This window comes from Apteryx mantelli, chromosome 26 (genome assembly GCF_036417845.1).
Source record: "Apteryx mantelli isolate bAptMan1 chromosome 26, bAptMan1.hap1, whole genome shotgun sequence".
Taxonomy (NCBI): domain Eukaryota; kingdom Metazoa; phylum Chordata; class Aves; order Apterygiformes; family Apterygidae; genus Apteryx; species Apteryx mantelli.
In genome coordinates, this window is record NC_090003.1 from 3,384,670 (window position 1) to 3,400,738 (window position 16,069).

The 16,069-nt window shown below is 45.8% G+C and overlaps 1 protein-coding gene across 1 annotated transcript; it reads left to right on the forward strand.

Moving 5' to 3' along the window:
* Nucleotides 1-3,566: 3,566 nt before the first annotated feature.
* FNDC10 (fibronectin type III domain containing 10) lies at nt 3,567-4,232 on the forward strand. The gene has a single exon (XM_067311196.1). It carries the CDS (start codon nt 3,567-3,569, stop codon nt 4,230-4,232), a length of 666 nt encoding a protein of 221 aa, XP_067167297.1.
* The last annotated feature ends 11,837 nt before the right edge of the window (nt 4,233-16,069 follow it).

Here is a 16,069-nt window from a genome sequence, read left to right on the forward strand (position 1 = left end):
CAGTTATACTACTGCCTTGCATGACTGAACCCAAAGGGAAGAATATTATTCTCTATTCCAATTCCTGGTTATTTTGGCAGCCGTTCTAGGAATGACATTTGAAGAGGCTTCTACAGCTTTCCATAAAATGAAGTATTCCTTGCTGGGTCATTTTTTTTCCTCTTCTACAACTGTTAATGCAGATATGGAATTAAGGCCTGAGCTAAGTGATGTAGCATCTTCACTGCTGTGCCAAACACTTTCTTCCTGTACCAAATGCCAGACCCTTCTGTTGGATCTCTCAACAGAGGAACTCAAAGCACCTTACAAATCATTAGAAAGTACCATCTGATGGTGGTGCAAGATCTGATCACTGAAACAATGATAACTCCAGAGTGGAATCTGCTCTTAACAGCGGTTAGAATTGCACAAGGCTTAGGAAGCAAAACTGGCTTGGTTTGGCTCCAAGCATTTTCCAAACAGTCACACATTTCTAAGAAAGGGCTGTCAGATCTTTATTTTATGCATCCTAGGGGGATTGTCCACAGGTAGGTTTGCCACAGCCACCAAGTGCCTTCAGCAGCACAGCACCTCCTATTGTTCTGAGATGACCAAGTGTTTTCTCTGAGGAAAGCCATTACTAAAACATTAGCATTCTTTTCTACACTGATCCTGTTTTTTCAGTGATCCCTTTTGTTACCTCACAACACCAAGAGAGATTTCTAATGTCTGTCTTTATAGAAGCAGAGGAAAAAAAAAATTAACCTTGGCTAAAAAAGATGTGGAGATTGCTTTTATGAGATGATACTCAGCATTGTGAAACTATGTTTAAAGATTTCTTTAAGAAACCACCTACTTTGAAAAGGCAAATCTTTCAGACTGGAAAAGGTGTCAGTATGAGACCCATTTGGTCATGTTGATGTTCAATGCATCTAAAACAAAACTATTTTAACAAGTCCCAGAGAGCTGTGAATTATGCTTTGAATATGTTCAAATAACAGCTTGAATGAAGTCTGTGGTGTATGTTTTGGATTTGGCTTTTGTTTAGGCATGTTTGTTAAACAAAAATAGGCTTCAGAATCTTGTTTTTCTTATATTCTAAACTTATATAAGACAATAAATACTTTCAATGAAAACTTGCAAAGTACTCTGTAGATCTTGTATCTCCAAATAGATAACACAGTGAAGAAAGACCATGCCAATGTTTAGGCACTTTGCTGGAGTTTTAACAATGTAAGATGATCCTTCTACTTTGCAAGGTTAAATACAGACAAATGCCTATGTTCTGCTCTGAGTGTTCCAGTTTGTCTCACTGCCCTAATGAAATACCTAACATTTCCTTTTCTTCTTGTTTAAACACATGTGAGTATGTTTGTATATTTATTTCTGATTCTTTTTATTGGTTTCTTGCTTGCAGTTTGGTGCTACTAGTGAACACTTCCATCCTGCATTTCACAAACATTGGTTTCTCCTCTAGTCTGTATATTTAACTGATCAGAAGTCATCACTTTACCTTAAAGATTCACTACTTTGCATGCAAGATCATTACTGATGACAGACCTGATGCTACCTATAAAGATTTGTTCTACTTACAGGGGCATCAGATGCATCATTTGCATTTATGCATAGTACTAAAGAGGCATTAATTGTTAAAACCTCCTCTTTGCTCCATAAGCAGTAGCTAAAACTGTATTATGCATCTGTATGTCCTGTTCACTAATGGTAGGGATGTTAGCTTTGGTATGGAATAAGGAGGGGGGAAAAATTTATATACTGTACTTTGCACTGTCTTGTACATTAAAACCTAGAGAATGCTCACTGTCTTTAGAAGAATAGCTCTCAACTGAGGTCCAAGGAAAACTTAGGTGGTTTGCAGCTAGTTTGTGAAACCACATTAAACAGTCAAATCTATAATCATTTCAGTTCCAAAGGGTTCTGCAAGAATAATTAAAGTTGGAGAGAGATCACTTATTTCAAAAGGTAGGAAACTTTAGTGACAGAAAAATCCTGGAGTTGAATTAGCTAACATCTGTATGAAGATAGGAAACCTTCCCTCTGTTTTTTTTTTTTTAAGTAATTTTGTTTAGAGTAGCAGTCTTCTTACGTGCTTTCAGTAGATCATCTTGCACAACTTTTTAAGGACTAAAGGCTAGTTTGAAACAACGTATTCCCTATTTAGAACAACTGATAAAGAGAAGCATACCATCTTTCAGCAGGATTTATGGTCTTCTGACTCTCTTACTGGATGGAAAGTAACTCCGGGCTTCTGGACTGCTTAAAAACTTTCAGGACTCTCTGTAAAACCTGATAAAAACACAAACAAATAAAACACAACAATGTGGAAAAGACACAGGCTTTAAAGCAGCTTCTACCCCTTTAACTTTTCAAAGAGACTTCAAAGATTGCTTAGGTAAAGTGCCTGTTTTTTATTATTACTTTTTTAAGGGATCTTCTGTTTCCACATTTAGATAAGCCTGCACTCCCAGTATGAATTTTTCAAGATCCTTTAGAAAGCATTATGGTATAATGCTGGGATGGAGCAGCACCCTCTCTTCCTCAGTCCCCTTTTCTTCTGCACTGCTCTACTAGCAGACTCTAGGTCAAATGGGTTGATTGTGGATTGGTCCTGGTGCAGAGAGCAGAAATGGCTTGTGTTAGAAGATGCATACAGGAAAAGGAATATCTTTTTTTTGTTGTTTCATAGTGCACCAAGACCCACAACTTTACCACTGCCCATCAGCTGTCCTCCTGGGGAGAACTTGTGTCTTTCTCTCCATATTATGTGCTTACTCTCCCACTTTCTCTGTGAATTTCTGGTCCTTAACAAGTACTAGATTTCTGGTCCTTAATTTCTGGTCTGGGCTTTCTGCAGACATAACCAATTAAAAAAAAAAAATCCATACAAAACACGTTTTTTGAACAAAGTCTACTCCAGCTGAAGAGGAAAGGGAGCTCCACAGCTTTCAGCAGATTGTATTTTAACCCATTGGTCTGCTCCAGACAAAGTCACTGCTGGTCGTGAGACCCTGCAGGCAGCCTGTTGTCCCTGACACTCTCCTCACTGCTGACATCCAATATTTGTGAGCAGTGCCTGAACCTGCATGCAAGCAGGGATCACATATCCCTCCTCCCGGCACCAGCGGAGACAGTGAGGGCCCTCACAAACCATACAGGAGCCACAAAGACCAGAGCAGCGTGCTGCCGAGCAAGGTGCCTGCGGCCCCAGGGCAGGCAAAGCCCCGGGGGGTCCTGAGCTGTCCCTGCGCCGTGCGCTATGGGGGGCAGCGCCCCGCCGGAGCCGAGCATCGGGGGCTGCGGGCCCCCCGCAGGCCAGGCACGGCGGGGCTCGGGGACCGCCGCTGCCGGCCCCAGCTCCCCCCGCCCGCTACCGCCGCCGGGCCGGAGCGTGTGCGCGTCCCTGCGTGCGCTGCCCAACGCGGCTGGTGCTCCGCAGCCCAGCGAGAGTTAATGCCGGAGCTGCCTCTCCATTGGCGGCCGGCGGAGCGGCTGCGGGGCCCGCGTTTATAACCGGCGCACGGGGACCCTCCGCTGGCACCGCGGCTCGGCTCCATGCCGCGGCGGCCGGCATGCCCAGCCTGCTCCCGTCCCTACTGGCCCTCCTCTGCTTCGGGGCGCCAGCGGCCGCCCTAAGGGGGCCGCCCGCCGCCGCCGGGGATGCGCCGCCCGCCTCACCGCGGCGGGCCGAGGCCGCGGAGCCGTGGTGCCCCTACAAGGTGGGGGGCGAGGGCGCGGCGAGCGGGCGGCTCTGCTTCCGCACGCCGGCCCGCGGCTTCCAGTGCGCGGCGCGGGCCTGCCGCGCCCACCGCTCGCCGGGCGGCGCGCTGGTGGCCAACGTGCTGCGCAACGGCAGCGTGCTGCTGCAGTGGGGGCCGCCGCGCCCGGCCGCCGGCCTCCGCGGCTTCGCGCTCAACTGCTCCTGGGACGGCACCTACACGCGCTTCCCCTGCGACAGCGTGGAGCTGGGCGCCGCCTGCCGCGACTACCTGCTGCCCGAGGCGCACGGCAGCGTGCGCTACCGCCTCTGCCTCCAGCCGCGCTACGCGCCGCCGCGCCCCGCGCCGCCCGCCCAGTGCGTGGAATTCCGTGTGGAGCCGGCCGCCATGCGGGACATCGTCGTCGCCATGACGGCCGTGGGGGGTTCCATCTGCGTCATGCTCGTCTTCATTTGCCTCCTGGTGGCCTACATCACCGAGAACCTCATGAGCCCGGCCCCCGCGCCGCGCCGCGCCTAGCGGCCGCACCTGCCGCCAAACGACGGCGGCCGCCGCGGGCGAGCGGGGTCTCCGCGGGGAGCAGGGGGCGGGCCCCCGGGCCGCGGGCCGTGCCCGGAGCACGGCCGGCGCTGAGCGACGCTGCCCGGCTGCCGCAGTCGCCTCGGCCGCGTAGCGCCTCCGTCCCGGGCGGGGAAGGGTGTATCGGCACCACCGTCGTCTCCCGGCAGCCGGCCGTTTCTTCGATTTATTGGCTAGACCGCTTCTTGCAATACATCCAACACAGTCTTTATAATTTTCTCAATATATATAGAGAGATCTTCTAAGCTGTTTTAACAGCAGCTTTGCCCAGTGCATCATTTGAGGTTTTGGTTGTCTTGGTTTTGTTTTTCCAAACTTCCAGGATTTGTGTTTTTTTCCCCTATATTCAGAGCTCTTCTTTTTTGTAGGATGGCTTTTCTGCCTGAGCCATACTTGGTTTTTGAACTCACAGGTTCTCAGTGGATTAAAAGTAAAAAAAGGCAAACATCCACATGAAGTGCCAGCAAAATTTCTGTTTTTGAAAACAAGCTACAGATCTTGCAGAGGCCTTGTTTGAGAAGACTCTCAAGAACATGCCTGATTTTTAAGCCTATGCTTAAATCTTGTTCTAGACATGTGCTTGAATGTTTTCCTGAGGTTGGAATGCTGTTTTATATCTTTGAGAGGAACAGACCAGTGCAACTGCAAAACACATTGCTAGCAGTGTGCTTGATCCAAAGCCCACCTAAATCCCCCTGACTTAGGTGTGTTTTGTATTGTGCATTATGCTGCTCATAAGTTCAGAGACCTACTCCGGCCTGTGTCAGAAACAATAGGGTTTTATTGTGAGCTTGAGTGACAGTAGGATGGGAACCATAATGTCCTGCATCAACTAGACCTGTTTTTCTCCTTTAGAGCTATCACAGTGATCATTTCCACAAACAGAAATGGTAAAGGATCAAATTTAGTCTGGAAATTGCATTTCTTTGTGGAAGTATGAACTGATCTTTAATTATAAAATGATAAGTACATATAAATGAACACCATCACTCCCCTCTAAAATTCCATTTTTTTAGGAATGCTTTGTGGAAGCTGCACTAAGGTAAAAGTATCTTACACACAAAATTCACTAACATTGTAGCTGAGTGTTTTGAACATAGGAACACTCATTGAACTGCTCACTCAATGCTGTAGTCAAATAAGATTTTAGCCATATTCTAGTATTAATTCTATTGTGCCTTAGTGTTGAGAATTTGTCCCATTTATATTATATATATATGTTCTTGAAGTCATCATAGACAACTCTATCTCCTCTAGTGTTTTTGTCTCTGGAACTTGTGTTTTTGTTTTGAGAACAAATATAGGCTGATCGTTACTTGAACTTTAATATATACATAAAACAGAATCAGTTACCTTCTGAGAGCTACTGTGTTTAATTTTTAATTAGTGCTCTTTGTACATAGTTGACTGCTGTAACAGAAAATGACATTATATCACGTTAAACATACATAAAGCAAAAGTAGGGCAACAGCAACTCTTCTTTAACAGGATGTTGCTATTAAAATACTTCAGTTTCATATGTGATTTTTCTGTATATATGTTTATCATTGGTGACTGGCCAGTGTGCTTTTCTTTGGTAGTTTGTGAAATATTAACTTGTTATTGGAGGGTAAATATAGCAAGTATTTGCAGTCCTTAATAAAATACAGTATTTGTACTAATCATATGAGCACAGCTATACTGCAGATGACAACTCTTATTTCTTCTGTATGGTATGATTTGTATCTAACAATCAGATTTGTTTTCCTTGTGACTTCCATAATTTGAGAGTGGTTAAGAAACTGAAGGTCTATATTTCATCAGGCAGAAGTACCTGTTTATTATTCTTGCTCTGTTTTCTTTCTCACATGCAGCTGACTGTAAATTGAATAGTGTTCTCTTTTTGTTTACTTGCCTATATACTTGATTTACATAGCCTGGCAATATTTAGAATTGTAGTTGTGGAATGACAGTGTCATTCATTGACAATGAAGGACAATGACATACTTTTTTTTTAATCCCTAAGGAGATGGACTGCTTGAAAAAAAGGCAATCAGTTTTTAAGAACATAAAGACAAATTGTATCTAGTGGTTTAATTCAGTGAATTTTAAAACAGAGTAAATTTGGAGCAAAGGTCTTTTAAAGGTTTCAAGTCAGTCTTTCCTGTGGCCAGTTCTGCACAGGACTATTACAGTCGCACTGATACTGTATAGCTCTGTCAGCCTCTGTCACGAATGTTACTGTTCTGTTCTTCATCTTGCCATGAATTGCCAGATGTAAAAATTAAATGTGTAACTAATGAGCCCTGTACCACCTTGGCGTTAACCTAAATAAATTAAAAGAATAATAAAATGAAATGAAAATGTCACAAATATTTAATGGATTCAAGATCTTGTTTGACTCACAAAGTGAGCACATCTGTGCAAAGACTGGTCATAATGGTATTGTGTTGCCTAATGTAAACTTATTACAACATTAATGGGAAAATGAAAATAGAGTTATTCTATGAATGCTTGATTTTTATTTACCAGAGGTTAAGATTATAGGATCATAAGATAATTCAGGTTGGAAGGGACTTCTGGAGATCAACTAGTCTAACCTCCTGTTCAAAACAAGGTCAGCTATGAGGTCAGACCAGGTTACTGAGAGCTTTATCCAACTGTGTTTTAAAAACCTTCAAGCATGGAGACTGTACAACCTCTCTGGGCAACCTTTTCCATTGCCTGAATGTCTTCATGGTACTGTCCATAACCGTAGAAAGAGGCTAATGCTAGAGAGATCATCTGGTCCAACCTAAAATGTCATAATCAAGCAGAGAGAGTCACCATACCTAGTACAGGGAGCTCATGCTCTATATGTCCAACAGTAGGGAGAAAAGATTTGCAATACTCAAGGTAATCGCTTTAGTCTTTCAGATATAACAAGCCTGACATGTAAGTTTCTATGAAAACTTGATAAGCCAAAATAGTTAGTAATGGTACCTAGGTGTCTATTGCTTCTACATATAATTAATTGCTTTTTGACCTTCCAATGAACTGCCCTTAGCTCTCAAATCTCTTTAACAGTTCAAATTACTTCATCTTCTGTACAGCCTAAACTGTAAATTGCAGTGGCACTGGTGCAAATCTGAGAAAACTGAATGTCAGATTTAATTTACAGATTTGCATGTTAATATTTTCAATAAGGCACCTCTGTAGGTATTGGTAGGATACAGCTATCAGCTAAAACGGCACCTTTTCTATCTGCTAGAGGGAAGTAATTTGTAGTCATGTCACATCTTCATGCATCTGCTTCTGTGGATTGCATTGCAACTGCATGTAGGGCAGAGGATAGACAAACGAGCATAAGATGTAGAACAAGAATGTAAATCCTCCTGGGGGAAATTCTATAACTCTCTAAAGGATTGTTTTTATCAGTGTTGTTTTACTTCCATGCATTATAGATGGGATGTGGAAAACGGTATCTCATAGCTTCTAATTTGTTTCAAGTGGATTAAATCGTAGTTGAATACATCCTGGTGTCTGGAAAAGAAAATCATGATATTCCCTATTCTATGTGACATTAAGCAAAACATCCATCAACCTATTGATAACTGGTAATTTAGATTTTTTTTCCTCTATCATGAATATGGAAATTTCTTTTTTGGGGAATAACAGGGAGAATTACATGTACATAGACTTGATATTAATTTGACCCTGACAAACTGTTGTGTGAGGCTGCACAGTTAAATAAAGCTTTATCCAGTATTTCCAGCAATTCCCAAAACACACAGAGTACCTTGTAGGAATACATGTCCAGGCAGCAGTAAAGAAGTCAGCAGCATGCTGATTTATAACTCCCAAGAAGCTGAATATTATATACCTAATGCTTTGGGAAAAAGTGGCAATAGCTTCTAAGTCAACTATGCATTCCCCCTATTCCTAGACAAGTATGTGGGTATTAAAAATCCAAATGCTACACTCTTAAGTGGTATATGGTTGTGGGTTTATCTGGTAATTTTCAATACAAATATCAAGCACTCTTCACTTTTGCAGGAATTAAAATAGAGAGTGATATGCTTGCTAACAAGTTTTTTTCCTTGCTCTGTGCTAAATGTGAGGAGAATAACTGCTTAAATGTAAGCAGCTCAAGCTCAGCCTGACCCCAGTTTTGAAGCTTCTGGAGGAGATAGTCTGTGCTTCGGGCAAAGGATATCTCTTCTAATTCCATTAGTATTTTTTCTGTGGTACATAAAAGCAAAGGTTACTTGGCTTTGTTTGGAGGTGCAAGTGAAAGCTGGGATTTTGCTCCCATGGAGACCTGGAGTTGTAGTCTTACAAGCCTGCAGACTGCTTACAAGACTGCAGACTGGTGCTCTGTTTCACCAGTGTCTCCCAGAAGAAAGGCTAGGAAGAGTGGGCTGAAAGGAGGAAAAGTGGCGAATAACAGTTAATTGTGTCATGTTCCTGTTAAAGGCTCCATTATTATAGCAGTGGTGCTTGGACAGGGTCTCTTGCAGTTTTAGCCTAAGCAAATACATTTTTCTTTTACCCTAACTGGTATTGCTTCAGCAGAGCCTGTCTGAGGGCCACACAAAGAGGTAAAGCTAATAGGTTTTGTACAGTTCTGAGTGTTGAAGGAAGGAAGTAAAAATTAACACTGTCCCGTCTATTTTTCTTCCTCAGATCACTGCACCTGAACACACAAGGCTAGAGTCTTGGCACAGTCCTGCCCGTGCAAGTGCTTATATGGCCTTGTTGTTGGCATTGCTTGTAATTGTTTAAGCAGCCCACCTCTATTATTCCAGTATTGACCTGGTCCTTCCTGATCCTTTGTTGCTTCTGATGAATGCTTGCCCACTGCTGATAGCAATGGAGATACCATTTTCCCTCCTCCAGTACCTCCGCAAACCAAGAAAATGTGTTTTCCTCTGACAAACCAAACTCTAATTGTGTTGACTTCATCTCATCATTCGTCATGCCTTAGGTCAGTTTTATTTCTTTACCTTACCTAGTGACAAACCATTTATTACTTCTCTTACCTCTTTCCCAAGAAAAGGTCCCTGTGTCATTTATTTGCTTTGCAGGCTCATGCACCTGAGCACATGAGGCTTGTGTTTCCTACTGATAGTATGAAGATGGGTGTCCACGCAGATGTAGATCTCTGTGACTAAGAGGAAACTGTCTACTAAAAAACTGCAGAGACCTGTCCAGAGTAGGTCAGCAGAGTGGGGATTATTTTATCCCCTATCCTACTCTGCTTTTTCTACACTACTTTCCCTTTGAGGATGGTGGAGTACTTTATGTACAGGAATGAGTTAGCTCCTGTATGAGAGACCCAATCTCTCCAGAGTGGATAGTGCCAATGGCTTGGGGGAAGGCATACTCAATGACAGTCCACAGGAAACTAAATTGCCTTCCCAGTCCTTTTCTTTTAGGTATGGCTTCATTTCATGAAGTATGGATTTTTATATCTGGTGGAACCTTTTGGGACTATTCAATAACATTGTTATGTTCTTATCATTCCACCCCATCACTCTTTTGAGTCCTTACAGCCTTTTCAAATCCTGTTGAGTTCCAGCCCAGGACACTGTCTTTGGATGGACATTCCAAGACTGAGATGGAAAGGGTAAAATATTCTGATGTGTCTCCAGCAATAAGCAAAGGGAAGAGGGAAAAGCTTGTGTGTAGCTTTAATTTCCCAAGGAAAGATCTCCATGTGCTTTCTTCTCCTAAACAATTCTTGTGTGATAGTTGGGCCTCTAACCTAGATTAAAAGATTATCAGGCTCACCCTTGCAGAGAGCAAGTTGGGCTAAAATGCAGCCCAAGTATAGCTTATCAATGATCTGCCAAATGCCATTCTCTAAATACATGCACGCTTACACCTTTCTGGCTGGTACTGTGCTGCTGAAGCCCTTCTACTCCTACCAAATAGCATTGCATTCTGAGACCTTTTGCTTCTGGAGATTAAAGATAGAGAGTGAAAGCAGATTCCTATTGAAGTCAGTGAGAACGTAGCCATTTAACTGAATAGGCCAGAGTCTCACCCTAGATCACTAGTTGTTTGGATGTGAGAGCTCTTCATTCTCAGCAAATAAGTCATTGTGCTTTAGAAACCATGAGAGTAAAGTGAAAAGAAGCTGTTTTCCACAGCCAACAAGATTAAATATTGTGACAAGCCCTGAGGTCTGGCTGAGGTAGCACAGCAAAATGGTGTTAAAATGCTGTTGCTTAGAGCAGCTCTACCTCAAGTCAATGGTGGCAGTGACTGGATTCTGCATCATGACAGAACCATTTCAGTAAAAGAAGAGACCTGGCAAAGTCCTGGAAGCACTCATGCACCCTGGAAGCCTTGTAAGCATTTTGCTGCTTATACAACAATGTTAAGTTTGGCTGGAAAACATCTTAGTCTAGCACTATCCATTGGCTTCATTTTGTATTATAAACATGGATTGTATACCTGGAGATTAGATCACTGACTGATTCATGATGGAAGAAATCCTGCTGTCTTAGACAACTGTATATTCAATAGGATGTACAATGTGGTTGTCCTGAAATGCCCCTGCGACTCCTTGCAGATGAATAGATCATCTCAGAAGTTTCTTTCAGTAATTCAAATACATTTTCAAAATGTACAAAGTTCCTCCCTTAGTTGTGAGTGAAGAGGTCTCTGAAGGTCTGTAGTAGTTTTTCACAGAATAGTTGAGGTTTGAAAGGACCTCTGGAGAACATCTAGTCCAATCCCCTGCTCAAAGCAAGGTCAGCTAGAGCAGATTGCTCAGGATCTTGTCCAGTCAGGTTTTGAATACTTCCAAGGTTGGAGGCTCCACAACCTTTCTTGTTGCCATTTATGTCCTTCATCAGATTCAACTCCAGTTGGGCTCTAGCTTTCCTAACCCCATCCCTGCATGCATGGACAGTATCCATATATTCCTCCTGGGTCACCTGTCTTTGCTTCCACCTCTTGTACACTTCCCTTTTATGTTTGAGTTTAGTCAGAAGCTCCTTGTTCATCCATGCAGGCCTCCTGCCATCTTTGCTTGACTTCTTGCTTGTTGAGATGGACCATTCTTGAGCTTGGAGAAGGTGAACCTTGAATACCAACCAGTTCTCCTGGACCACTCTTCCCTCCAGGGCTGTATCCCAGGAGATTTTTCCAAGCAGGTCCCTGAACAGGCTGAAGTCTGCTCTCCTGAAGTCCAGGGTTGTGGTCCTGCTTTTTGCCTGCTAACTTCTGGCAATGGACTCCACCATCTTGTGGAGCTGAGATGTAGAATCTTTAACTTGTTCCAAAATTGCTTCTAACTTTACAGGGAAGTATTTTCTATTCCCTTATCCCTCTGAATATGTGATGTTTGAAAAGGAAGAGGAAGAAATGTTTAGGAATTCTGAAACTTGGATTAATTAAAACTAGATTTTCCATAACTACAGGATGATTTACAGGGTGAGTATGTAAAATAGGAAGTAACAAAATAACAGACACTGGAGACAATGGGACAGGTTTAGCAAGAATCACTAAGGGGAGACGTAGGGCAAGAAGTTCTGGCAGGAAGCACTGAACAGAAAAGGAAAGGTGTCAGTGGGAAATGCTGGGAGATGACATGGGGACAGGCTTGGGTGGAAGCACTGAGGGGAAGGAGAGAAACAGATACTGATAAAAAGCACTAAGGGAAGAGTTGAAGACAGATTTACCAGGAATTGCTGAGGAAAGATATGGGAAAAGTGGGTAAATGTTTTTTGTGGGAAGCACTGTGAGGAGGCGTGAAACCTTTTGGCGGGAAGCACTGAGAGGATGGGCGAGAAGGTTTTGGCGGGAAGCGCTGAGGAAGGGGAGGGGGTTTTGTGGGAAGCGCTGAGGGGAGAGAGGGGAAAGGTTTTGGCAGGAAGTGCTGGTGGGAGAAGGGTTTTATCCGGACATGCTGAGAGGAGGTGGGGGAAGGCTTTGTTGTGAAACATCAAAGGAATAGTGGGAAAAGGTTTCTTTGTGGGAAGTGCTGAGGGGAGAGGATAAAAGGCTTTTGTTGGAAGTGCTGAGGGGAGAGAGGAAAGGTTTTATCAGGATGCGCTGAGGGCCAGGAAGGCTTTTGGGCAAAATGCTGGGCAGGGGGAGGTTTTGGCAGGAAGCATTGAGGGGAGGCAGTGGGAAATGTTTTTGGGGGAAGCACTGAAGGGAGAGGGGAGACATTTTGCTGGGAATCACCAAGGGGAGAGAGGGGAAAGATTTTTGTGGGAAGCTGTGAGGGGAGAGAGGGGAAAAGACTTTTGTGCAAAGTGCTGAGGGGAAGGAGAGGGAATGGTTTTATCGGGAAGTGCTGAGGGGAGAGGGGAAAAGGCTTTTGTTGGAAGTACTGAGAGGAGGAAGAGGAAAATGTTTTGTCAGGAAGTGCTGGGGGGAGGGAGGAGGTTTTCTTGGGAACCGTGGAGGAGATTGTGGGGAAAGGTTTTGGTGGGAAGTGCTGAGGGGGGTGAGGGGAAAGGTTTTTTGTGGGAAGTACCAGCCAAAGTGGGGGTGAGGAGAAAGATTTTGTCAGGAAATGTTGAGGGGAGAGTGGGTATATGTTTTTTGTGGGAAGAGGGGAGAAGGGAAAGATTTCTTGTGGGAAGCGCTGAGGGGAGAGAGGGGAAAGGTTTTGGTGGGAAGTGCTGAGGGGGGTGAGGGGAAAGGTTTTTTGAGGAAGCGCTGAGGGGAGGGAAGGCTGAGGGGAGGCTTTCGTTGAAGTGCTGAGGGGAGAGGGGAAAGGTTTTGGCGGGAAGTGCTGAGGGGGTGAGGGGAAAGGTTTTTTGTGGGAAGTACCAGCCAAAGTGGGGGTGAGGGGAAAGATTTTGTCAGGAAATGTTGAGGGGAGAGTGGGTATATGTTTTTTGTGGGAAGCGCTGTGAGGAGGCGTGAAACCTTTTGGCGGGAAGCACTGAGAGGATGGGCGAGAAGGTTTTGGCAGGAAGCGCTGAGGAGGGGGAGGGAAGTGCTGAGGGGAGAGAGGGGAAAGGTTTTGATGGGAAGTGCTGAGGGGAGAGGAGAAAGTTTTTGGTGGAAGTGGCAAGGCGGGCAAGGGGAAAAGTTTTGTCAGGAAACATCAAGGGGATAGCGAGTAAATGTTTTCTGTGGGAAGAGGGGAGAAGGGAGAGATTTCTTGTGGGAAACACTGAGGGGAGAGAGGGGAAAGGTTTTGGCGGGAAGTGCTGAGGGGGGTGAGGGGAAAGGTTTTTTGAGGAAGCGTTGAGGGGAGGGAAGGCTGAGGGGAGGCTTTCGTTGAAGTGCTGAGGGGAGAGGGGAAAGGTTTTGGCGGGAAGTGCTGAGGGGGTGAGGGGAAAGGTTTTTTGTGGGAAGTACCAGCCAAAGTGGGGGTGAGGGGAAAGATTTTGTCAGGAAATGTTGAGGGGAGAGTGGGTATATGTTTTTTGTGGGAAGCGCTGTGAGGAGGCGTGAAACCTTTTGGCGGGAAGCACTGAGAGGATGGGCGAGAAGGTTTTGGCGGGAAGCGCTGAGGAGGGGGAGGGTTTTTTGTGGGAAGTGCTGAGGGGAGAGGAGAAAGTTTTTGGTGGAAGTGGCAAGGCGGGCAAGGGGAAAAGTTTTGTCAGGAAACATCAAGGGGATAGCGAGTAAATGTTTTCTGTGGGAAGAGGGGAGAAGGGAGAGATTTCTTGTGGGAAACACTGAGGGGAGAGAGGGGAAAGGTTTTGGCGGGAAGTGCTGAGGGGGGTGAGGGGAAAGGTTTTTTGAGGAAGCGTTGAGGGGAGGGAAGGCTGAGGGGAGGCTTTCATTGGAAGTGCTGAGGGGAGAGGGGAAAGGTTTTGGTGGGAAGTGCTGAGGAGAGAGGGGAAACCTTTTGGTGGAAGTGGCAGGGCGGGCAAGAGGAAAAGTTTTGTTGGGAAAATTTGAGGGGAGAGCGAGTAAATATTTTTTGTGGGAAGCACTGTGAGGAGACATGAAACATTTTGGTGGGAAGCACTGAGGGGATGGGGAAAAGGTTTTTGTGGGAAGTGCTGAGGGGAGGAAGAGGGAAAGGTTTTCTAGGGAAGCACTGAGGGGAGAGAGGGGAACCTTTTTTTGTAGTGCTGTGGGTAGAGGGGGAGGAGGTTTTTCTGCGGAGTACTTACGGAAGGGAGAGGGAAATGTTTTCTTATGAAGTGCTCAGGGGAGAGAGTGGAAAGAGTTTGTCAGGAAACAAGCAGGTATTGGAGAAAGATTTTTGTGCGAAGTACTGAGGAGAGGGGAAAGGTTTTATCAGGATGTGCTGGAAAGGGAAAAGGCTTTTCTGCAAAGCGCTGAGGGAGAGGGGGAAGGAATGGTTTTGTCTGGAAGTCCTGAGGGAAGAAGGGAAAGTTTTTTTCAGGAAGTGCTGAGGGGATAAGGTAAAAGGTTTCGGTTGGAAGTGCTGAGGGGAAGGTGAGGAATTGGTTTTATTGGGAAGTGCTGAGGGGAGAGGGAAAGGTTTTTTTGGGGAAGATTGAGGAGAGATGTAAAAGGGTTTGGGGGAAGCACTGAGGGCAGAGAGAAAAGGTTTTTTTGTTGGAAGCACTGAGGGAAGGAGGGGAAACTTTTTGCCTGAAAATACTAAGGGGAGAGAGGGAAAGATTTTTTCCAACAGTGGGAATGGGGGGGGGGAAGCTTTTGAGGAAGGTGCTGAGGGGGGAGGGGGAAGGGTTTTGCTGGGAAGCATGGAAGGGAGGAAGAGGGAAAAATTTTGTTAGAAGTGCTGAGGGGAGGAGAGATGGATTTGTTGTGAAAGGCTGAAGGGAAAGAGATGAGAGGCTTTTGTGGGAAGTGCTGAGGGAAGAGAAGGAAAAGAATTTCTGTAAGTGCTCAGGGGAGAGAAAGGAAAAGCTTTTGTTGGAAATTCCTTACATGATAGCACAGAAAGGGTTTTTAGAGAAAGCACTGAGGGAATAAGAGGAAAACTTATACTAGAAAGTTCTGAGGGGAGAAGGATATTTTGGGGAAGCACTGAGTAAAGAAAGAGAAAGGGTTTTCTTGTCAAACCCCAAGGGGAGAGAGAGGAAGAGCTTTTGTGGGAAGCGCTGAGGGGAGAGATGGGAAATGTTTAAGTCAAAGGGCTGAGAGAGTTTGAGTTGAGACTGCCCACCTTACTGGGTGGTCTCATGGCTCAGGCCTCTAAAGACCTCCCCCAAGCCCAGAAATGGACAGCAAGGTGACTTTCACCTACCTTACAGGGCAGTAATTCTCAGTAGCTGCCAAAAGGCATAGCATGGCAAAAGGCCAACTGAGCAGAGACCACAGCGCTTTGCCCAGTAATTTGGCTGTAAGTGAGGGGTGAGTCTCTTCCGCATGCATTGCCCGGCCCCTCCCCAGCCTTCGGTGCCCGGAGTCCTGGCCCTTTCTCACAGGCCTCCAACCCGCCTGGATGTCTCCAGGCAAGCCTCAAGCCTTCTGCACAGACGTGCTGTTGGAGGGGGATGCTGCTTCTGCAGCACGGGCTGGCAAGGGCAAGAAGGGCAGCCCCCCTGGCAGGCCGGAGGGGACGCCCTGGCAGGTGCTCCTGCAGAACGTGGTCTCTGGAGCAGGCCCGTATGAGTGTCGCCTGCCCATCTGCAGCCTCTCTTTTTCCTCTGGGCGCGTTCTGCACGGCGCCGTGTAACGATCGCCTGGGGAGAGCGTGGAGCTGGGCTTCTGCAGGGTGGGCTCCTTGGTGGGCCTGTCATTCCGCGGGCGGGGGGGGCCTCGAGGGGTGTCGGAAGACCCACCGAGAAGCGTAAGGGAGGAGCCCGTGGTGGCCTTAGGGCTTGAGTGTCGGGCTGCGCGCTTGCTGGGTGGGGACAGCCTTACCTCCTCGGGTTAAGTTCAGCGGGGCTGGGGAC

Excerpts from the sequence above, each read along its gene's own strand:
- FNDC10 (XM_067311196.1), top strand. The coding sequence starts at position 3,567 with ATGCCCAGCCTGCTCCCGTCCCTACTGGCCCTCCTCTGCTTCGGGGCG.